Genomic DNA, 24,941 nt, shown 5'->3' with positions numbered 1-24,941 from the left:
CCAGCACTGAAATGAAGTGTTAGTGTTACCTACAGGCTTACCCAAAGGCATCCATCAGAAGCAGAATGGATCCACCCAAGAGACTGGTGCTATCAGGGGGGCTTTTTGTGCTCCTCCTTATCTCAGTGCTTCAGACTGGTTCCCTGTGGGTTTGGTTCATTCCCCACCATCACCTCCTTGCTGGGGTTGCTCCTTCCCCTCCCAGGACTCAGAGCAGAGGAGCTGTCACTTCAGAGCGTGCCACTCAAGAGCAGCCATGCCTTGGAACAGCAGGATCCAAGCGGGAGCTGATCACGTACATCCCCCAGGGCTGGAGTGGCTCCCAAAACAAGCTGTGGAAACACACATGCAGCAGAGGAGCCGGGAAAGCCACAGTGAGGAGAAGGGGTGAAAGAGGGACAGCGCAGTGTGCCATCACCCTGTTATGGGTAAGGCTGGTCTCCCTCATGCACTCCAATGGGGATTGGAAGGCACTTCCAAACCAAAGGATCTAAGTGAGGTTCATGCTTTTAATTTCTCTTTAGGAAGACTGCTTTCTGGTAGTGGTGATGGGGACAGCCTGGCAGATGAACCGTCACCAGCAAAGTGCCTGCAATTGTAGAGCACAAAACATTACCCAGTAGATGCTCATCGACAGAAGAGAAGCTCATCTGCCAAACTTCAGAGCCATTCACCTGCCTGGGAGACATATTCCATCATGGATGTGGTTCTGGGCAACCTGATCTATTTGAAGATGTCCCTGCTCATTGCAGTGGGCTGGACCAGATGACCTTTGAAGGTCCCTTCCAACCCAGACTATTCTATGATTCTATGAAACCACAAGTTTCCAATCACCAGATAAAAGGAGTGTGATGCTAGAGGTGATCACAGAAATACTCTTACCCTCTAGCTGAGCCCTGTGCCTTGCACATCCTCCTGCCCTTCGACCTGTCTGGTGTTTCTGTATCATATCTGGGGGGAGTCAAGGATGCAGAATTACCTTCTCAGTCCCTCCAGGCAATCAGCTTGCGCCCCGAAGCATGAGATATGATTGCCCTTATTATTTTAGCTTGCATAGCAGTGAGTCTTCTTAATGGTCATAAAATTATCTAGTCCTTATTTAAATCCAACAACCGTCTGTGTTTCAGTGACCTCTTGATGGGCTCTGGCTTTGCTCCAGGTTGAAGAGGCATCAGAGGGACCCAGGAGGAAGAAGAGGCAGTGGGAGGATTAAAGAAAAACAACAAAACCCACAGCAAGCAAGAGTCAACAAAGAGAATTCAAAGTAAATGAGGGAATATTAAAGAGAGCTCAATCAGTCAGCTGGAGAGTTCAAAACAACACAACCTGTCACAATGAGAAGGAAGCAGCATCAGGTAAAATTAGCAACACTGATAAACTCATCAGCACTGGAACCCGGGCCAGGAAACAGCACAGGGGAGACGAAGGGGCTGGGAGATGCTTAATCCCACTTTGGGGAAGCAGGAGAGAGAAGTGACACAACCTGATGGAATGTGCATTGGTGGAGGAACATGGTTTGGATGGAGACCAAAACCATAAGCTGCCTTTTGCCTTTGTGCTCCCTAACTTACACAGCAGCAGTGTCTTTAAGGTGTTCTTTCCTTCTGTTTTGTCCCTTGTGTTTGCTTTGAGGGAAAGCACACACACAAGGAGACCCAGTCACCATGGGTGGAAGGAGCAGGAGCAGCCGCTGGGACAGCTGTCCCTCTGCAAAGGCTTTGGCCAATGATTTCTATGTAGAATGTTTCCAAAGCAAACATCTTCTGTTTCCTCTGGATCCAAACCCGCTCCCTGTCCTTTCAATAACATCTACAAGCCCCCTGAGTACCGAGATCTTTACAATAATAACCCCTAAGGAGAAGCAAGAAGTGGAAAACCCCCATACAGCAGAGAACTGTTTCACTATTCCAGCCTCCACCACAGATTCCCATCAATTTTGCAGCAAACCTGAGTCATGAAATTAAAAGTAGCATCAGCATATTTCCTATTAGCTAGGGTTCCTTTTTGAGAACAGATCATACATTCCTCCCCTATTTTTCTAGACACTTGTGTCAATGCGATATCATCAGATGCCGTTCAGCCGCTCCTCTTAGCCTGAAAAAAGCTTTCCTGTTGGGAAGGATGGGGTTTGAATATTTCACAATGACTTCCTGAAGAAGCCTTGCTGATTTCCCCCTTTATTTATTTATTTAATATCCCTCCCCTGATCAGAGTGGGCGCGTTTTGTAGCTTTTAAATATCATGCAACTTTTAGCATCGCTGCTGTTAAATCCCAATCTGCTGTCACAGCGCGAATGTGATTTACACCAGCGAGGAGAGCCTGTTCTGTCCTCCCCAGCTACTACACTTGCCTCATCAAGGAGACACCATCATCAGCTACGGTCACCTGGCATCTGACACTGTCATCATCTTCCCACTGTCTTCCAACAGCAAAAAGCTGCAATAGAACCAAGCCTGCCTTGGCTGAGGCATCGCCCACATGGAGCAGCACAGGCTGCTGGGGTCCAGCATTACCTTGGTGATGTCCTAAGAAGGCTTTTGCCTCTCTCCCCTGACACTTACTTTGACACAACCACCCATCAGTCCAACTCACACCATTCACAGCTGCCTCTCAGCCCACTGGTGAGGTTGGGAAATAGAACGGGTGGGTGCTGCTCTGTGTTTCCTTGGTGGATTGAAGCACGCAGAGAGGAGTGCTGGAGAAGCAAAGGCAATGCCAGTGCTGCAGCTATGGGGTGCTGTGTCTGAATTCCACCAATCACAACCCTCAGTGGGATGCTGTCACTCATCTGGACTACCTCCATTTGGGGTTAAACAACCTTCAGTGCTGGCTGGTGTTGGGAGGCCATGACCGGGAAGTGATATTCCCATTTTGTAGAGCCCACAGTGCAGAACAGCTTGTCCCAGGACAGGCAGAAAATCCAAAAGCCAGGAATGGGATCACTCCTGCCCTATCACCCTCCATTCCCAATCCTCTCTGCACCCCCATGAACCAGTGCAGCTCTTCTCCCAGTACAGCAACAGTGGGAAAGGGTATTTGAGGATGCTCATCCCTCTCCACTGTGGCTCCTGCCTACCTGGAGCCATGGGCTATTCAGAGAGTGGCTGCATCAGCCACCCCCAGTGACCAACCATATCTGTGGGGAAAAGGCACTTGGTAAGGAGCTGCAGCAGGGAAATGCCTCTCTGCCATTAGGGAATCACAGGATCTTTCCAGACCCCGAGGTAGGGAGAGCCTGGGCCCAAGCTGCCACATAGTTGGAGAAGATGGCTTTTCTTTCTTTAGTTCAGAAGCTGTGGCTTCCTTTTCTGTCCAGCATCCTGGTTCTTCCTCTCCAGCTGTCCCCATCTCTGCTCCTGCCCTTTGCTCCCTGGGTACCTGCCTCCATCACAGCTTCATGCTCTTCCTTCTTCCTCTCTTCCTCCTGTAGTGTTGCACAATAAAGGTCTGTAACCAACATCTTTGAATCCCAGACTCCTCATGGCTCATCCATAAAGGGTTTCCCTAGCTCCTTCTGAGGACTGCACACTTGCAGGACAGCTCTGAGGCTCATGCAAGCAACGGGCAAAAATGCCAAGAGACATGAAGAAGGAGCAAAAGGCTCCAGGATTAGAGATGTGACCTTAGGAGAGGCATGAACTTTGCAACACCTGCCTTAGCCAAGAGCTCCGCTGCTTTCAAGGATCATATGGCAGTACTTGACAGCTCTCTGCATTTATATATGCATGCAAAAGAAAAGGGCTGATCAGTAGAAGAGCAGGGGCTCACAAGCAGTTTCAGTGAAGGGAAGCTTCAGGCAACACTGCAAACAAGACAGTGCTCCGAGATACATCCACATAGCCCTTCAGCTGTGCATTAGTAAATCATATTTTACAGCTTATAGCCCATAAACCCAGCGAGCATGCACGGGGACCCAGCGAGCATCTGCACACTTGTTAACACTCCCTCCTCTCCCCTCCAGCCAACTGCAAATTTATTACCTATCTCCCAAGATTTTCTAAAAGGATTTTCCCTGAATGAGGCTGGAGCTTTGCATGGGATGAACCAAAACCCACCAGGATTTGTGCCACCATCACTGGGTGGTTGAAATGTGCCATTGGTGGCAACCAGGGTCTCTGCACTACCCCAGGAAGCTTCACCCATGGAGAGGGCAGTGGAATACGATGGAAGGATCCTGTGATGGGCTGTTGAGCCCCATGTAGCTCAGCATGGAAGGAGCAGTCACTGTGAAATTCAGTGTTGTGTTACTCCTCACAGCTCTGTCACAGCTGAGACAAGCAGTGTAATGACAGCAGCAGACATGGGAGCTGCCGCGGTGGCAGGATACAGCCATATGTTTGGGGCTTCATCCTGAATTCAGTGCTGGAGCTAGAAACTGGGGAGCCTCAGCTCCTCTTCCCTGTGCCCAGCCACATGCCTGTGTCCCACAGCCGGCTTTGTAATGGTCACACATCGACATGGATGCTCCGAGGCCTCCATTGGTGAGCCTTAGAGCAGCCAAGTTCCCAGAAGTCTCAGTTTCATGTAGTGGCTAAACCTGCTTGATGTGAAACAGCCAACACCATGAGCAGGGCCAAAGCAGGTTAGTTACCCCAGCAGTTCCCAAGCTGGGAGCAGGACCAGGCACTGCTCCACATTGGACCCAAGCACCCATCTTTACAACACAATTCTCCCAACCATCCTGCCTATTAAACTCAGCTGAACAAATCAGTCTTGCTGGGAGAACAGGGTGCAGAGCAGTAATTCATCTGCCTCTCCTCCCCACCAAAGGCATCTCAGAAGAGTACTGTGTTTTCTACCCCAACTTATTATCCTTTCACTCTTGGGAGGCAATTTTCCAACAGGCAGAATGTGTTTTCCCTTGTCACTCTGCAGCATCGCTTCTCGCCTCACCCGTGTTTTGCTAAGATAGAGGGTTTATTGTAAACTTATTAATTACTTCATTTCTCCTGCAAGGAGCCAAGAGAAGAATTTCCAGAGGCAGCCAGGATCTGCTATTGTGCTGGCGGAGGAGCTGAATGCGCCTGACGTCAGGATTCATTTTCCCCATGACTGAGGAAGGCGACTCTCAGTGCCATGTTGCGCATATGAATCAGGCAGCATTCCCCTGGCACAGCAGGCCAGGCAATTCATCTTCCAGCAGGACTTCAGGCAGAAAACTCCCAACTTTCCTATTGCACTTCCCTGCAAACCCTTTGGAGAGGAGGGCTGAGGAGATGGGGGCTGCAGCCCCCCCAGAGCACATGCTTGTCCCTCCATCTCTCATCAGTTGGGTTTATAGCGACTTTTCTCCATGCTTGTAGACACATGGGTAGGTCCCAGGGTGATGCCAGCATCCATGGCCAACCCTACAGCCACTGGGAGCATCTAAGTTAACTTTCTAGCCTGCTACCTTCTCTCTAAGCTTAGGAAGCAGGCTCCTGCTGATATCAAGGGGAAATCAATCTACACACAAGTTCATAACAAACTAATCTGGTTTACAGCATGAATGAGACTTGTCTGGAAAAACTGGGATAATGATGTCCTCCTTCTGAAAGCAGTACCAGCATCAGACCATTGATGGGTGATTCATTGTCATGATTTACATGTGGGAGAGTAGTGTGCATCCCAAATAAAGGAGTCGTACACCTAGTTGAGGAAGTGACACTTTATTTTTCCAACAGAAGAACTATATCCACTGTAAAACAAAAAGTCAGACTTGAGGGGGTGCCCTCTGAGGAGGGAGACCCCCATCAAGGCAAGCAGATGGCAGGCAGCCATCTGGTGGCAGGCAGCAAGCTAAACCCAGCAGCAGTAAGCACAACCCAAATGGACCCTCCCACCTCCGGCCAGTCCTGAGATAATTGAGAACCCAAGAGTGTCGGTGTGGAACAAAAGAGCACACCAGTGACATGTGAGCACATCACATAACACTGTGGTGTCAACACAGGGACAGGGCCTTCAAATGGCCATTTATTCTTGTGCTTGTCTGCTGAGTGATGGCAGACTCAGGTAATGGGATATCTTGGAAAATAATTTCAGCCCTGTTGAGAGATGAGCTGCTTGCAAGAGCTGGAGGTATCCACAAAGAACCTGTTACTCATCACTGATCCTTCTGCAGGTCTCTGGTTTCAAGGACCAAGCCCTTGGCTCCCATGAGGAGAGGGCAACCATGACAGCAGGAAGCACCAGCCTCTTGCAAGGCTCATCTCTCTGCCAGGGCTCAGATTTGGGGGGATTCTTTTGTGAAAAGCTGCAAATGGTGATGCTATGGCTCCTCAAACCACTACTTCCCACCATATTCCCAGAGAGATGCCAACACAGGCTAGGCAGTGATGAACACATTTCCCAGTTCAAAGGCAGGGATTGATTGGGTCTTGGCACAGTACAGCCCTGGGATGGAGCTAGACTTGCTCCTTTCCCACAGGAGGAAAATGATACTTTTCATAGGAATCAGAGTGGGATTTTAGGATGAGAGGGGGAGAAGGAGATCCCTGCAAAACAGAGACAACCAAATACCACAGATAAAGGATGGTGGGGGGGGGAGAATTCTTCCTTGCTACCTCAAGAGACCTGCCCAGGAGTGGTCTTCACGTGGTTGGTGCTGGCAGTGGGACCCTAAGCAATGGTCTGGCGGCTGAAGAGGTCGAGTGTGAGTGCACTCAGGAATGCTGGGATGCTGTCCTGCTGAAGCAGATGGAGCTCAATGAGCTCCCGGATGGTTCGGGAGAACTCGTTTTCCAGAAGCTGCATCTTTCGACCGGAGGAGCTGGAGGCCTGAGGGGAAAGAAGAACAAACCCGTTAATACAGCAGGGTTTTAATTCACCTCCGAAGACAGAGGGCAGTGCTGGCCACATCACCCTGAAGCCTGCTTTGGCATGGATCCACCTGTAATCAAGGACATGTTACATGTTATTTGCTGCACCACGGGTGCTGGGCACACAGGTAACTGGGTTGTTATTGAGTTGGGCATAGAACCATAGAATGGTTTGGGTTGGAAAGGACCTTAAGAGCATCTAGTTCCAACCCTCTGCCATGGGCAGGGACACATCACACTAGACCATGTCACCCAAGGCTCTGTCCAACCTGGCCTTGAACACTGCCAGGGATGGGGCATTTACCACTTATTTGGGCAACCTGTTCCAGTGCCTCACCATCTTCACAGTAAAGAACTTCTTCTTTATATCCAACCTGAACGTCACCTGTTTAAGTTAAACCCATCACCCTTTGTCCTATCCATGGAGGATCCTGTGGGAACCTCCCCCAATGACAAATGGGACAGTGGAGAAATAAGCTTTGACCACCTTGAAAAGAGGTTGCAGAGGGGCCAGGCTGTGCTGCCAGCATGGAACTGGGGTGCTCACATCAGGGTCACCATCCCCATCACCACTCAGATCTCTGGAGGTAGGAGCTATGTGCAAGGGCTTTCTCTCCATGAAAACACTTCTCCCTGAAGTCATCCTGCTTCTGCAGGAGGAAGCAGACCTGTTCCTAATTAGCATGACTCCTTCCCAACAAGCTGCTGATCCACTCTGCATCCCTCAAGTGTTTCTGGATGTTTAAATCAGCCCAGCAGCACACAGCCAAGAGCTCCAGAGGAATTATTCCAGAGATGCTCTCATGAAAATAAGGGAACTCAACATGTGGGAAGAAGATTACAAATCTCCTGTAACATATAAAACAAGCGAAAAAAAGCTACATGCAAGAGAAATAAGGAATGCTTGAAGCCTCTCCTGCCCCTGGAGGCATGGAAGCAGCTTGTTTATTAATAAACAGCAAAAACATCACAGTGCAAATGCTAATTTTTCCCCTTGCCATTTTCCTCTTCAAAATGCTCCCATTCCTAATTGCTCTGCAGCTCTGCTTCCCCTTGGAGCAGCACCAGGCAAAGCTGGCATCATCCCAGCGTGTGCAGGAGCGGGGCAGACCCCTGCCCCAAGAGACAGAGCAGAGGATTGCCATGTGAAGGGAAAAAACATGGCTTTACCTGACAGGAGAGAAGGGAAGTGATAACCACCGAGAGCCCTGAGGAGCCTGCTTGTTTCTGATTTCATGTTCTCCAGAGCCTGGACACATTTTGATTATGAACTTTTCATGTATGTGTCACTTTGGATTGCAAAGAGCACAAGGTACCAAGGATGCCCCTGTCACCCCTGAGCCAGGCAGGGAATCTAAACAAGGTTTCTGTGTGGAAAAGTAAATTAGCTTTTGTTTAAATCTCTTCCACTTCGCCTTGGTTGTTTTTCAGTGACTCCAAATGATGTTCAGTGCCTTAATCCACTGCTTTCTGGAGCTACCTGACTTGTTTTCTGTGCATCTGATGTACCACTGGGTCAGATTAAAGAGTCTATGCAGAAAGAGGGGAGAGACAGCAGACGAAGAAGCCAGTTGGAAGCACAAGGAGGGACATATATCCATGATCCAAGCAGCTGGAAGACAGGCTGGGTTCTGTGAAAGCCACATGGGTTTTGTTCTGCAAATCCCCCCTGGATTTGGCTGATGGGAAGCGCTGGTTTGAAGGAAAGTCCAAGTATTATTAATGCATCACTTGTGTCTCTGAAGTCAGTGCAGAACTGGATTCATCTAAAATGGGAATTCAAGCTCTGCATGAAATACACACTGCCTCCTCTGCAGATTTAAACCACTCTTTGGGCACAGAATTAATTTTCTAAGAATTTACAAGTAAATCCATTAATTGGTTTACCAGTTTAATTAATTAAAGCCAGTTTCTTAAGGAATTTAGCATCCAGTGCCAGAACTTTTCCTTGTATTTTATGATCTTGGAATCGGAGTAACAGAAACGTTTTCAATCCCCTCTCTGCTTTGAGCTCACCGGCATCGCGGGTGAAAGCTACATTTGAATAATTCTTTTTCATGAGCTTAACAGTCATTTCTCTCTACTACTCTTCATAACCAAAGTTTCCTCCTTCAGCAGAGGCAGGAGAATAATGCTCAGAGAAAGTTATGTGAACGAATACGTGCTTTGGAGATGTTATTTCCTATAGAGTTCAACGGGACTGTGGTTTCTCTTGGTTGTTGCGTGCTCAAGGGAAGCACTGTCCTTCCCACTGTGGCCTCCACTTCCTTAGGAGCTCCAAAAGAAGTTTCCAAACCCCACACATCTCACCCAGGTTTCTTACGCTCTCTTCTGTAACAGGAACAAGGCGAGAAGGCAGCCACTTGTTAAAAAGGCAATTCTTCCTCAGCTGGGAGATGTTTACATGCTAACGTTGAGGATGGATGCGCTTGCAGTTCAGGTTATTCAATCTCATGCTGCTTTTAAAAAAATTAGTATTTTTTTTCCCTGAGAGTGTTTTAAAATTGTCATCATTGTTACCTTTCTTCTTTGTTTTTATTGCCTTTTTCCTTCACCCATCTGTTCATAACGCAGTAGAGATGGGGATACATAGATAGCTTTGTTGCTTTGGGTTCAACAGCAGGAGAACCTTTGCAGCATGTGCTTTACAAATAAAGTGATTATAAGAAATAATAGCAATATGTTCCCATTAATTCACAAGGTTTCTTTTCAAATGTCAGTCTGTTCCTGGCCTGGTGCACCTGGTGAGCGCAGGAAGCGCCGCTGTGGGTGGCGTGGGAGCAAGAAGGTGATGATGACAAGGACAGGGGAGGGGATGTTCTGCTGAATGAATGCTACAGGGTCTGGTTGTTCTACCCTGTTTTGGATCAGTGCAGAGCAGACTCACAACTCCACCTCTAGAAGGTGGATTTGTGAGAAATACACAGGTGAAATCTCCACCAGTTCAAATCTATAAGGATGCCTGAGTCCTCCTCTGCACAGTTCCCAGCTAGGAAACATTCCACTCATTTTAATCCATCTTTAAAATTAAAACCTCTCAGCCCTCAAAGAAAAACTGCTGGACAGAATCCCTGCTAACAAGAAGATGCAAGTGACAGCAATACCAACTATTCACAAGACATATGCTATGTAATGCAATCACCATTTACTCCAGTGATGTATCCCCAGGAATTCTAAGTTTAGATGGAGCCAAAAGCCAACGAAGCTCATCTATTAAGAAAATATGAAGCTGAGGAACCTGGATAAGTGTCACAGAATAGTTAGGGTTGGAAAGGACCTTAAGGTCATCCAGTTCCAATCCCCCTGCCATGGGCAGGGACACCTCAAACTAAACCATATTACCCAAGGCTTCATCTAACCTGGTCTTGAACACTGCCAGGGATGGAGCATTCACTACCTCCCTGGGCAACCCATTCCAGTGCCTCAGCACCCTCACAGTAAAGAATTTCTTCCTTATATCCAATCTAAACCTCCCCTGTTTAAGTTTGAACCCGTTACCCCTTGTCCTGTCACTACAGTCCCTAATGAATAGTCCCTCTCCAGCATCCCTGTAGGCCCCCTTCAGATACTGGAAAGCTGCTATGAGGTCTCCACACAGCCTTCTCTTCTCCAGGCTGAACAGCCCCAACTTTCTCAGCCTGTCTTCATATGGGAGGTGCTCCAGTCCCTGATCATCCTCGTGGCCTCCTCTGGACTTGTTCCAACAGTTCCATGTCCTTCTTATGTTGAGGACACCAGCACTGCACACAATACTCCAGGTGAGGTCTCATGAGAGCAGAGTAGAGGGGCAGGATCACCTCCTTCGACCTGCTGATCCTGTCACTGATCCACAGGGACAGTCCATGAATGGGAACAGGACAAGAGAGATCAGAGCACACACAAACCCAGCCCTAACTGCTCTGCACCCAACACCATTGACACTGCTTACTCAGAGCTACTCACTACACTGTGTTCCTTTTAGAGAGAAGTGTGAAAGAAAAAACATCAAGATTTAGAGCCAAACATGGGATCAAAGGACAAGCTAAACCTGTGAGCACCCCTATCCCCCCCGTAGTCAATGCACAGAGGAGTCAACGCAAGAGGACACTTTGTGAACTATGTTCATGCTTCAATCCCCCCTTCCCTGCTGTGCTGAATAAGCCAGCCAAGTGCAGCACTTCACCAGAGACACAACTATTCCCCCTGCACTCTCAGTTTCCCTGAGCACAGAGCAGCTCAGCATGCTGAAGCTAAGTACTATGAGAATAACATTTCTCAGGTGCTCTTTACATAGACCTATATTGGTTTCTTCTAATTTATGGAAAAAAAAAATCTGCCTGGCTCACTAAATTACAGAGATTCAGGTCTACGTTATGTTTTATTCAGATCTCAAATACTTGCAAAAGGAAGGATTTCAGCTTTCACTAAGTCCTGTTGCCAGTTCAGGCTGATTTAAAGCCTATGGGGACGTTTCCTAGAAGAGCAATGGAAATCAATCTTTGCCCTGTGTCACCACATGCTCCATTCTGCTGGTGAGGGGATGCAACTCCTGTCATAGGTTTGAAGGGTGACCCCTTGATTTTCTCCTCCCAGGTTGTGCCACCCCATAGAGCAATCAGATCAGTGGGCAGATTTTACTGTACTGTAAAACACAAGGAGACAGGTCTATTTACCACATGGTAATATAAACTTGCCATAGCTGCTACTGGATCTGCTCGGAGAAAGCAGCCATTAGTGCAATGGTTTTCCAGGAGAATCAAGATCAGCTGCTGCTTGCCAGAAGGAAACATCATAAATCTTCCTCTTAGCCCTGGAAATTGGTAAATTATTCAAGGTTTATAGTTTAGACAGACATATAAAAGTCTCTCAAATAACCACTAGTGTGCTACAAGCGAGCTTTCCTCTTCAACAGGGGCCATCTCAGTGAGGAGTAGACATGCAGAGGAGCAATAGGCATTCTCAAAGGACCCTCTTGGGGAAAGGACCTGCAGCTGGCTGGACTAGGCCGTTAATGCCAAGACATATGAAGCATAAAGGAGGTTCTTCCAACTGTTGTTGCTTCAACTTAATGCACACAGGGCTTCTGACTGCACTGATTCTGATAAGATGGCTCCTTCCCCCCCACTGCTGTTGCACAGAAACCCTCCCTGAAAGCCAATCCCAGCATTTACTGTTCCACCAGCTGAGAGGTGTGACAGTGTCTCCTTTGGTCCTTTACAACATGGGGTTCAGAGCTCTGAACTAGGCACACCAATACTTTAGTTTTTGTATGCCCTTTTCCTCTCATACATAAGAACAATGGATGTATCAGCTGTGACTCCAAAAGTGCCATCAGCTATGAAGTGGCATGCAGCGTGACTTAAATCACACAAAGGATGCTTCTTGAAGAATACTGGTTGAGCATAAGACTCAACATCCTGTATACCTTAGAACTCCAGAATAAGACTGAACAGAGGGTGGCTGCAAGCCCCAAGGAGAAGGCTGACAAGGGATGTGGCATCATGAGAAAACACGAGGTAGAAATGAAGAAAAATGTGAGCAGATGTCTTCAGCATTCAATACAACTTGAGATTTTGGCATAAAGCGGAGATATTCTACGCCTGATGTCCAAACTGAGAAAACACAGCTGCCTTTGGGGATGCAATCCATGCAGGACATGTGCTCCTGTGTCTTCAAACAGACACCTCCAATTGCTGGAGGTAGATTTTCTTGCATGGGTTTTGGCAAGCTGTCAACAGTGATGGTGGAACTCTGTGCCAGACACAGCAGGCAAAAGAGTTGTGTCTCAGCTTGGGAACTCCAGTTCAAACACTACCCCAGTGAGAGGAAGGATGAAGTCTAGGACTCTGGCAGGGTTGCCAGAGTGGCTTTCCTCCCCTTGGCATAGTTTGCTTTGCAGATGCTGCTCAGCCATACTCCATGGTAGATGGTACTTTCCAAGGCTAGGGTGTATTAGGGGTCAAAATGAGCAAGTGAAACATTGCCCAGTGACATTTACTCAGCAAGGTATCATAGAGGCACCATCTCATCTGGAACGCTCCTTCCATAAATCACTGTCTGTGCTGCATCCCTGTGCACAACTGCTCTTGAATACACACCACAAACAGCCCCATGCATGCCAAGGGAAGGGGCACAATCCAAGGCTCCACACAGACCTTCTCCCTGCTCTGTTTGGGTCCACAGGCTCCTCTGGCATCATGAGCCATGCTGTGGCCATGTTCTCCTCTCTCTGCCCCAGTTCTTACTCTCATTTCCCTTGTCTTGTGGTCCTCATCCCACCTTGAAGCCTGCTGTGCCACCTGCTCCAATGTGGGGTATGCACATCTCTCTATCACATCTATCCCTTCGGCAATTTGCCATCATCATCGGAATCCCGCAGACCTCCTCTTCATGTGGGATAGTCACTCCCTCTTCCCAACACCTTCAGCAGAAGTCCTCAGAGTTGCTGTGTCATTGCACTGTCACCGTGTATGCCACAGAGCCTCTGCCACCAAGAACCTTGGGCACACTGGTGGTCCTGATGGATGTCCTTGCCTCCCTCTTGATGCTTCCTTGGCACCCATTAAAACACATAAACCCTGTCAGAGCCCAACAAACCTATTTGAAAGCATCTTTCAAGAAGCTGCTGGCTCTGACCTTTAAATGAGAAAAATCCTTTTGTTTCTGCCTCTTGCTTTGGATGCTGAGATTTTCTAAATGTCAAAGGCCGCCTTGTCCATGTGCAGATGCTGAGGGTGGAAGCACTGGTGCCAAGAGGGCTGGCAACCTCTCCCTGGGTCTGCAAAGCTCATACATCACCATTACAGCTCACTCTGGACAGGCTCATACACACATGGGGCAGCCCAGCAAGCACAGAGCCAGAAGTCTGGAATGTCCAGAAAATACCCAAGGAAAACGTGTGTGTGTGTGTGTGTGTGTGTGTTTGGCCATGTGGAAACCACCTGCTGAACTTCTAACAACACAAACATGAGGTTTTGAGATTTAATTGCTCTAACTTGGCTCTCTTGGGCGATGATATCATTATCAGAATCCCCCGATTGAGTTATGCCTCACCAACCAACCTCTCCTAAGCATCATGCGCTGCTCAAATACCAGGTCCCCAGGTAGCCACTAAATCACTTTAATTAGAGGCTGTTCATTTAAAATTAGAGAAATATTAAAAAAAGCCAAAAAAAAGAAACCCACCCCAAATTGTACCACAAGATGTGCTCATGGCTGGAAATATTTATGAGGTTATTTAGCAAACTGCTTACTGGTTTCCTTCTTTTTTCATGGTAACTGGCAGGTTTCAGCTGGCCTGACAGGACACCTGCCCAAGGTAGCTCTGTCAGCTCTTCATCAATCAAGTCACCCATCTCTCACAAACACCATTCCTTGTCCGCAGAAGATTTTCCCCCTTTAATATCCTCTCTGTAACCCAAAAAAGTGCTTCTTTATAATAATTGTTTCTTGCCAAGACCTCTGACCTCCGTGTCACCAGCTTGCTATATAAAGTGAATTTACGAGGCGCAGAGGGATGGAAGCCTGTAAAGGGCCTTCCAGGAAATGTAATGAAAAAGCTGCTTTTAGCTGCTGAGCAAAGAAAAGCAAGCGCCTGGCAATGCCAAGAAGAAAATTGAAAGCTGGGGTGGGTAAGTAAAGAAACAGTCCTGTGTGCACTGAGATTTATAGCAAACATTTCCTTTCTCTTTCTTATTATTCAACACTGAGATGAACCACAACCCCACAATGTTTTTGTGCAAGAGGTCAGCTCACACACTTCCATCTTAATCAGAAACACAATCCAGGCACTATGCATATGATGGGGTCCTGGATGCTGCACCTGCTTAGCAGCAAAGAAACATAGAGCAGAGAGTATTGCACAGTAGAGTTTCTCCCTACAGCTACATGTTTTGATCTCTGTGAGCTCTCCTGCACCTGATGTAAGAAATGAAACGTGTGAAAGGAGCAGAGCTGTGCACTGAAGCGCCTGCACCCCGCTCCATGGGGAAAACTGGTTGGTGTTAATGCTGGGGGATGGTGCTCTGCACAGTGGAAGGCAAGTCGGCATCTTCTCTCAGAAGGTTTCTCCTACAGGTTAGTGCCCTTTAGACTGTCAAATGTGATGCCATAAAAATAAGATCAAAGGCTTTAAAATAAGGGAAGCATATTTTTTTGATTCATACTATTACTATTTGATATCTGAATATTCTTACAGAGCTTTTTATCCTGGAAGACAGGTCTTTGAACTGCTGTGATTTCACCTATCACTGAGGAACAACCCCCAGGGTAAAATGTGACAGCTGTTATCAGGGTGCATTAATGTTACTCAGCAGTTCAGGACAGACAGAGACAAATATATCTAATTTAAATCATTGGTTTGAAGAACTCCTGCTTAGGGTGGGTTAATATCCATGCATTTTCCAAAAGTGCCTTGAGAGATTTAAAGGACAAGGCCTGAAACTAACAGTCCCTGTCTCATTTGTAGGATCTGCTCTCACCATTATACTGTAAACTGACCATCAGTGCTGCTAGAGGGAAGATGGTAACACAAATGATTCACCTGTAGGATCTGCTTTTGCATCCACAGGTTCTGATGCAGGTCTCCAAACCAGAAACCAAGGAGATTGACCCTGTGGAGATCTGTTGAGGTGATACTTAGAAATGGTTCAGCTGAATACAATTCTGGGTGAGAGTAAATCACAGCGAACTACTCACATCACAGAAAGGAAAATTGCATGGGATGTCCACTCAAAACTAATACTGGCAGTAGGCTGTAAGTCAGAGCTTGAGAACATAAATTATACCTTTTAGCAGGCCAAATAGTGTTCATCAGCCAAATATGCTTATAAACATCAACCATGAGGTAAGTGACAGCAAGGCACAGGGCTCACAGAATTTTTCAAACCTCATCTTAGAAAAATCCAAACTGTGGAATTCAGCCTTTAAAGCCAGTATATATCTCAATAAAAGGTACAGGATCTTTACAAATTGGACATATGGGAAACCCACACTGATCCTCCAGTCACAGGTATCTCTGACCTACAATGAGGCCCTTCAGACAGAGCAGCCAAACACATGTTATCCCAACTGCTGTCACAACCACGTGCTGCAGAACTGGACTGCTCCAGCACCCGGGCTGCAGCTTTCCAACCATCTGCGAGGTGACCGTATTGGACTGGTCAAGCTGCAGAGTGAGTAGCTAACAAGCATTAACAACATCTAGCCCATGTGTTCTGTCTAGTAAAATGCCAACCCATCTGTCTGTAACATTAGTGACTCCATAGAAGCCATATGCAGGAGAGACATAAATTAGGGAGAGAAAAATCTCCTGTTACTTTCTCTGAAATGAGTCTGCAGTTGTAGCTTGCAATGCTATGGAATGGGTGTTATTTCAGTTCTCTTTTTCCAGCCTCATGTAGCTCTCCAGCCCTGCCATCCAGAGGCACTTTGTGGTCTGCAACTTAGCCCCATTGAACATGATGGCTTGGCACAAAGGGAAAAGTAGGTGTAACTCCAACCAGATTCCAAACCTCTCTCCCAGGAGAGTCAGAAGCAGACAGACAACTTGAGGGAGGTACCAAGGGCATGGCAAATGAACCCAGCACACAAGAATCCCTCATTTAGACAGGGAAACTCATTAACTAGCCAAGTTGTTTATCACATTCCTCTCCATCTCCCTTGCTGGGAGAAGAGCTGGAGGCAACAGAGGAGCAGAGAACCAAGAGCATGGGATTTTCTGGAACATGAGAAGGAATGGGAAGAAATGCAAAAACATATCATCTGTGTGGGCTTTTCATTAAGATGGCTTGGTTCCCAAAGCGGGGAGATTCTCCACTTGTGAACTGCAGCTGTGAGCATGAGGTCTGTAAGAGAACAGGAGCAGCTAAGTTTGCAAAACCCTGCACCGATGGGAGATGGCTGGAACCACAGTGAATTCTGATGGCAGCTTTCTGCAAGCTGCCGCGTTGCCTGGGAGATGGGCATCCGCTCCCCAAAGCAAACCACTGCTCCCCAACAGGCAGAACTTGCTGGAGCCTTCCCCACTCACTGAGTCACACCAGGCATGCGCCATTCCTCTGCTTAGCTGCTTCTGCATCATGCTCCTGCTAGAGACCTCTGCTTTTCCTTCTCCAATCAGAGCAAGTAAGGAGGAAACCCCAAGACTCACCCCAAGACTCACCCCATCTGAAGTGTCTGCCCATCACACAGTGCAATTAGGTCACACAGACTTCAGGATTCACCAGCTGCCAACTGAAAAAGAAACCCCTCATCTGGGAGCTTGGCATCTAGTTTTGCAAGAGATGGAGGGTGAGTGCAAGAGGCTGGGAATGGTTAAATGAGCAGAGGACACATGCCGGTGAGGCACATCTCCCTGGAGCAACTGCTAATCTGTGATACAGCAGACACCAGCATGTGATTAATACGTTTATCCTCATCTTTTCAGTATCCTTCTGAAAGCTTTGTCATAAGTAGGGTGGTGGACGGAAGGCTAAAGAACTGAACAAGAAAATCCTGTGACCAATGATGGCTCAAGAGACCATAAGTGATAAACTTAATGACAAGCAGACAATTAGACCTTCGATATGTGGTTGAAGAATGGGACAGTATATGGAGCATGCCTGTTCCTGGCTCATTGAGTTTGCAAGGCTTGTGGGGGAAGGAGTAACAGATGGACCTGATGGCAGATTACAGCTGAAATTCTCACCATGTTTATTCATTACCCTCTTCTAGCTCTTGTTTGTCATAGTCTGGCACCCCAGGCTAAAATGCAGGTGTAAGCTTTACATCAGGGAAACTGGTGACACATATTAGTCACTTCTGCACACAGCCAGTGCTACCAAAAGCAAAACCACTGCTTATCTAAGAGCAAGAACTGGTCAATAATTACCTCTTCCCATGGGACTGTGTGATTGACTTCCAGTTACGATGTACCAAATTGGAATTTAAGTGCTGGCTTTGGAAATAACATTAGCTACTGTTGTAACATCAATAAGCACAGTTCACAATCTTAGTGTGAGTTGAGGGAGACGCTTTTATTGCTCTTCCTTTTTTGCTGGCTCACATTTTCTTCATTTGAAATTGCTGTCATCAGCATGACTGTCAACAGGTCTGAAGTGAGCAGGAGCTGTCATGACCCAGAAAGTCAAAGAGGGAAACGTTGATTTTGAACATGTGAAATGTTTTTTCTTGTGTCTTCTAGAAGAAGTTTTAACTCTTAAAAGCCCATAAGCCCCTGTGGGGAAGGACATTTCTTAGACTGAATCTGTACATACACAGTAAAGATTTATACTGGGGGAGATGATGCCACTAACCTGGTTCAGTGGAAGATATCCCTGCTCATTGCAGGGGGGTCGGACTACATGACCTTTGAAGGTCCCTTCCAACCCAAACTATTCTATGCTTATTTAACAAAATTCACCATTTCTTTTTCAACTTCAAGACTTTAGAGTGCACAGAGCTGGTGTTTACCAGTAACTGTATTTGGGGGGTTACTCACCCAGACTGGTATTCCATGGCCAGGAAAACCTGAAGACCAAGATAGTAAGGAAAACAATCAAATGGCCTGTGCAGGTTTCCATGAAATGGGCTTTTAATGGTAAACCCAGTGTGAAACAGCCACAGGACTCCTCTCCTTAAGCAGATCTGAACTCACCATAAGACGGAAACCCACAGCTGAAAATGCAGAGGCTGCAGCTAAGGAGTGAATAAATAGGAGGATTTCCATATTCAGTGAAAAAGGAAAAGAAATCCCACCATGTCCCTTGAGGGGACACTCAGACCTTTGGGCTATGAGGCGCTTGCTGAAAGCTTCTGCTGTTACCGCCTGTGCTGTCATTTGGCACTAACCTCCTGAAGGAACATGGCAAGACAGCACTGCTGGTTCTCATGTCTGGATGAACATGCTCCTCTTTCCTTAGGGAAAAGGAGAGGTTTTCTATTCAGTGAATGCACCATGTTCAAGCAACCTCCAAGGAATGTGCCTCGGGCCCTGGCCCTCCCCATCTGACACACATCTGACTGGTTGTCTCTTCCTGCTGGTGTTCTCCCACTGATGTGCTGCCATCCGCCAGTCAGCTCCTTTCGCTGGAGGTGCAGGGGGGGAAAGATTTATGCAGACACCATGTATGCAATTATGAAAACAGAAGACAAGACACCCGGATATCACACAAACTGATGCATTTTTCCTGGCAGGCTTTTTGCGTGATCCAGTAACAGCTGTCATGCTCCAGCCTCTCTCATCTGAGCTCCACTACCACTTCAGCATCCTTCCACATCCTTTCAGAGGGCTTTCTTCCCTTCCCTTATGCAGCTTGCTCCAGATGCCACAGCAAAGCAGGCAAGTAGCATGGGATGCAAAGGGGAGACAATGTGATTGGTTTTCATAACAGCAGTTAAATGTAATGTCCACTTCTTTAGGCAAGATGCTGCTAATTAGCAATGACCTCGAGGCAACGAAGCTGCTCGACCGGCAATCTCTCTCATTCTTGAGCTCTTTAAAATCTACCCTTTTCCTGTGCCAAGTCTTTCAGCAATAATCCCTAAAGCCCAACAGAGATCTGCAGACGCGTATGTCATCCAGTGTCTTCCTGAGAAAGGTGGTGGTGGCGAGTTAGAATGGAGCCTGGGTTTGTATCTTCTCTAAACACATGCCCCACTCTGCATGCTAATGTTAAGAAAAGGAAAGGATTGCCTCCAAGTTTCCCTGCCAGATCAGCTCCTGCTGTGAACTCTGCATCCTGGGATGAACCCTGCATCCTCCCCACATCCTCCTGGTTTTCATCACTCTGTGCTTATGTTCGCTATTTGTAAATAGATCCAACCTTTCTAAAATTAACAGCAGAAGAGAACTTCTTTTGGCAGAAAATCAGCTTTTGAAAGATGGAGGAATTTCACATTTCCCAAACATTTGAAAATCACAGACGAAAGAAAGATGTGTGTTAGTCTCTCCAGTGCATGCTGTTTTTGCTCATTATTCTGAATGTTAATACATTAATAGATCCCCTCCTGATTAACGGCTGTACTAAGCTCTCTTTGTAGGAACACATATGGTTCCTTCTTGCCACAATATTGGAATAAAGAGCCAAAATATTTAAACAGTGTCGCTAATAAAAGATTCTACCCCTCCCCATCCCAATGTAAATAGCTAAGGCGGAAGCCAGCCCTTAACTCTAAATGCTTCTTATCTTCCAAAAAGTTCTTAATCAAATCTGAACATATTGGCTGAGGTCCATTTGAAATAATTGGGCTGTCTGTGGTCACAACATTGCAGCAATAAAGCTGCCATCTTACATTCACCCTGCAGGATGCTCTTTGTCCGGCTGAAAGGACCACATACTAGTCAGGCATGTAATGAAATAGGGCTTTTAATGTTACATGTGTGTCTGCATAGTCTGGTTCTACCACCCAGGACTCTGCATGCAATGAAAGAGATCATATTTTTCTCCCCCACACTCACGTGTTTAAAGTACTGCCCTGAATTAAAGATGATTTTCAGGGGATTGCAAATGCTTCTGTCCCAGCTGTCTGCGCTCAGCAGCATCCATCCCACCTGCTGAAGGACATGGGAATTCCCCAGGACACAGCCTAGAAGGTATGCTGGGTATATAAAGCTTGTCTTGAGTGGTACGTCAATTACCAATGCAGAATTGCCTAAAAGATCTGTTCCTCCCTCATTTTATTTCCATGCTATGCCATTACCTCTCTTGTCTGCCACAGGTCCTGTACTAATCCTACCTGTCTAATGCCATCAGCTTCTAACATAAGCAGCAGTTTCCACTCTGTGCTGCTTGCATAAAGCTGATCAGCCCCGTTACCAGCCAAGAAAGACACAACCTGACTCAAACAAACCCCTGAAACTTAAAACACCTTTTTGCATTTCAAGAAGTGAGACCTGCAAGGGGAGGGATTCCAGGTTTGTTCTCCAGAAAACATTTATCACTACAGAACTGAAACATGGTGTGAGAATAAAAGCTCTCGAAACCTGCTTTCACACATTCCCCAGCGTGCCCAGAGGTGTTCCTGCTATGATACACCTAACAATGCTCTTGAGAATTGTTTTCACAAGCAAAAAATACAAACAACCAGCAACAGGATCAAGAAGTACTTCTTCAAATGCCTCAAATCTGGGCTATTTGTGCTCTAAATCCGTTGTAGAAACAGCATTAATACATATTCAGATGTTAACAGAAGGCCACAGGAAAAGACCTCAGCAAACACTGAGTGATATAATACAGTGCATGTCCTAAGATGTCAGGTTCATTTTAGAGCACTGATCTCTGTCCTGCTCAACCAGCCTGTATTTTACAGTATAAGCTGCATTGGTTTGAGTATTTATACACAAATGAGACACTTATATTCTTTCTTGTGTAAAAACCACCAAAAGCAGAAGATGCAGATGAGAAAACAAGCGGATGAGTTTCCTCGGAGGTTTCATAGACAAAGACGTGTAAACGAAGTAATTAAAAACCAGAAAGGATCTTACAAAGTGCTTCTAAATGCTGCATTTCGCTTGCTTGTTTTCAACTAAATTTGAGGGGAAAAAAATAAGCTTCAGAGGGAACCAAACCACTTAAACTGCTGCTTCCTCATTCCCGATGTCCTCTGGAGAACTTTAGCAACCTCCCTCCCTAACAGTTACACACCAAACTTCCCAGCACAAGTGTACAGCATCAAGGAGAATTAAAAACATTACTTAGTCATTGCTCATCATGCCTCTGAAGGGCAGGGAAGCACCAGCATTACTGAGATTGACAGACAAGAAGAAACGGGCTTCTTACATTAGCAAGGCAACACAGACCATGCAAAGGACTTGTTCAAGTCCCATTTGCCTCCTCTGCTGTAGAAACCCGAGCTCAAACCACAGGGCTGGAGGGGAATGTGCAAGATATGGGATTCATAACATTTTGCAGTAAACCAATCATAAACTCCACATGAGGGTGTGGGAAGGGGATGCCCACAATAAAGCCTGCAGTGATGCAGAGGCACCTGCAGTCCCTCAGTGAGGGCTCAGCCTGTCTCTGGAAGGACACTTCAGTGTGCAGAGGGCTGTTTCAGCCCAACAACCAACCTATTCATCCTAATGACTGCTCCATTCAGGACAAGCTGACACATCCTTCCCACAACAGAACCCTGCAAATGACTTTATTTAACCAGGAAAACAGATTTGTGTTGTTTCTAAAGACAAATGAATCTCACTTTGGCTGCAGAGGGCTGAGCTGTGTTTTGCTCAGTGCCAATAAAAGCATTGGGATTGTGGAGGAGACTTAAGAGACTCTGTTTGCCTTCAGTCTCCCATGGATGGTATCTGAACACAAAAGAGGGCTCACACAGCACAACAGATCGGGCTGCAACTGTAAGAAGTTCAACACTTCTGAGGCTGTTTCTCTCACGTTCTCCACGGATTACTTTGAATTTAAAGACTTCCTGAACTTGACTAGTCTGCAGTGCAAGGGGGGCATCCTGGTGAGGGGATGGTAAAGCATTAACATTTCTCAGGCTGATCAAGGAAGATGCTATCTATCCCTTATTATTTTGTCACTTTTCAGCACATACATGGCCCCACGTGTGGCTGAGCTCTGCCTAAAGATGTGTTTCTGTGCTGGAGGTTCCTACCTGCTTGCTCCGAACAGACAAAAGGTGAATGGGGAAACAGGTCCCAGAAGAAGTGATACACAGTGCCCAGGGTCACAGCAGGTCAGCAGTAGAGCCAGGAGCCATGTACAGCTCCTAAAAGTCCTGCAGAAACAGCCAGGCTGTGGGGGTCCTCCACACCCATGTGCTAGGAAACCTCTGACACTGAGGTGCAAAGACAGGGGAGTAATGAGATGGATTTATTCTCAAGTCACTATGCAGGGATGCACAATTCTTTACTTTTCAGTGCCCAGTTACTTAACCTTAATGCTCCACTGGCATTATTTTTGGTATGGTATTTTATATATGTATCTGTGGACGAATCTGCAATATATAAATAGCAGAGATCAGAGGTGACCTTTCAGTTTGTGCATGTGGAGACTCATACAGTGTGAGGGCTAGCTGGGAGGCTGCAGTCATTAAGATGTGTTCTCATCTAAAGTTTCTTATGAATTATTTGTTAGTTATTTTCTCACTTATTTTGTTGTAATACTCCCACATACTCACTAACCACTAAAAATAGCTGAACAGTGAATACATGTTTCGGAAGTCTGTTTGCCTGTTTTTCTATTGTGCAGCAGCTGCTGTTGCCATGCTGTCGTTGCTATGTTTTGCTTTTTCTTTCTTTTTCTTAAGAAGCAGGGGGGGAAAACAATCTATTCCCTAAATGTGCTAGACTCAGTTCATGGAACAACATATCTGAGGCAGAGCCTAGAAGAATATAATGTAATCCGTCTGGAAGAGAGTTTATATGTAGAAGAAAGCCCTCTTGACACCAGTGTGTACATTATTCTCTGAAAGAGTTAATGTAACTACTAATACTGTTTAGATAGACCATCAAAACATTTCAGGTAACAATCATTTAAAAAGAGTATTAATGTATCTTAGAAGTGAAAGGTAAAACTCCATGCTGAACTGTAAGTTGGCAAGGAGGTAGGGGGAAAAAAAGGTTAAAAGGAATAAATGTGGCCAAGTCTCATCTGGAATATAAAATAATGAACTTGCTCAATAAGCTTGTCAAAACAGCCCTTAAAGCTTGACAGCTAAAATCTGGCTCTCTGGGATGGCCCCTGCTCTTTCCAAAGGCCACATGGCCATGGTGCAAAATGATTCTGGGTTGTGAGTCCTACATTGCCACCTTCTGCCTCTCATCCCTTTATGAAGAGTGGTGGGAGTTTGCTAACCTGAGGTTAAGGCTAAGCAATTAAGCTCTGGAAAGATGTTGTTTTGGGTTGCCCATTCCTCCTTTGCCTCCCCCCTCCAGAGGAACTTGGACAACTCTTCCATACTTAGTCCCTTGCCAACCTCCATGGGAAGTCCATGGAGGAGAGTGGCAACATGATGACAAGAATCAATAGTTTCAGCCCAACGACTGATGACTTAGAAGGCAGAAAAACCTACAAGATGGCAAAATGACTTAGGTGGGTCAGAAGAGTGGAGAACTGTGAGGGACCAGGAGGACCTGTGAAATTTGGGTCACTGGGCACTGCTACAGCAGAAGAAATTCAATACAGAAAAGTGCAGTGAAGTCTATGTAGTTTCAACAGCAATTTAAAGGACTCAGTGCCAATATAAAGGACTCTTAACACCCTGATGGGTTTGGAAATGATGTAACCTCTCAAAATAAATATCTAAGTGCCACTGTACCCAGCTTAAAGACAACTTCTCAGTGTACAGTGTCTCTCAAAATGCCAAGTAAGATGTCAAAATGTGTTTTTTAAGAAAGAAAGGCTAGAAGTACCATGTCATGTTTTTATGCAAGTTCAGATACATGCCCTCTTCTTCCAGGCAGTGAGTCAGCCTTGGTGAATCCAGTATGACACAAGGGCAAAAGATAGATGAGGTTTCCCTTGTCTGAGGCATGTGCTACATAACCTGCCTCTTTCTTCTGAAGATAATCTCCATCACTGACTGCATCCCTGGGTCAGCAGGAGAGACATTAAAGACTGGAACAATTTACTGCAGAATTAAGAAGGGCAACAGCAAAACACTGATGGGCAATGTGGTGAATGTGGAGTAGGATGCTATGCTAGAGAAGAGACTCTCAGTATTTCAGGTACTCTTCAGCATTAACCTCCTTGACTGAGGTGGGTGAGAGTTACAAAGCACAGCTGGATTGAAGATGCCTCTTTCTCTTTCTGGTTTGCCTGAATGGAAGACCATGTTTCCATAGGTCAAAAAACATCCAAGCCCCCACCTGCACAGGATGTGAGCGCTATTCCTGACTGTAAGCTTAAAGCACAGCACCAGAAAGACCAGTCCTGCCATCCACTGTGTATTAATTACTCCTGCATTTACCTGCCCCAGACTTTGGGGTCTGACAAAGACCATCTTCCTCAGTGGTCTATGAAGACCACTGCTTCCAGCCATGCTGAAGAAACCACACAGAGCTGTGTAGTCCTACAATTCTGACCTGGGAGTCAGGAGCTTCTGACTTCATTCCTCACTTTGGGTCCCAGCATGAACTACACAAGCAGCATAATTTCTCTGCATCTTGATATTCTCACCCTCCACTAGAACTAATAACAACTCCTCCACCAAGCAGGCATGCT

General features: G+C 46.4%; 1 protein-coding gene across 4 annotated transcripts in view; it reads right to left on the bottom strand.

Annotated features, from left to right (window-relative positions):
• Window positions 1–5,633: 5,633 nt before the first annotated feature.
• MAD1L1 (mitotic arrest deficient 1 like 1) overlaps window positions 5,634–24,941 on the bottom strand; it is a 366,896-nt gene continuing 347,588 nt past the window's right edge. For all 4 annotated transcript variants that reach the window (XM_005145268.3, XM_031045610.2, XM_034065681.1 and 1 more), the window contains one exon: window positions 5,634–6,757. In XM_005145268.3, coding sequence (XP_005145325.2) covers window positions 6,599–6,757 — 159 coding nt within the window. In that variant the 3' untranslated portion in view covers window positions 5,634–6,598. The remainder of the gene's footprint in view (window positions 6,758–24,941) is intronic.

The sequence above is a fragment of the Melopsittacus undulatus genome, chromosome 8, assembly GCF_012275295.1.
Source record: "Melopsittacus undulatus isolate bMelUnd1 chromosome 8, bMelUnd1.mat.Z, whole genome shotgun sequence".
NCBI lineage: Eukaryota > Metazoa > Chordata > Aves > Psittaciformes > Psittaculidae > Melopsittacus > Melopsittacus undulatus.
Note: the sequence above shows the minus strand (reverse complement) of the source record. Positions and strands in the feature narration are given on the sequence as shown.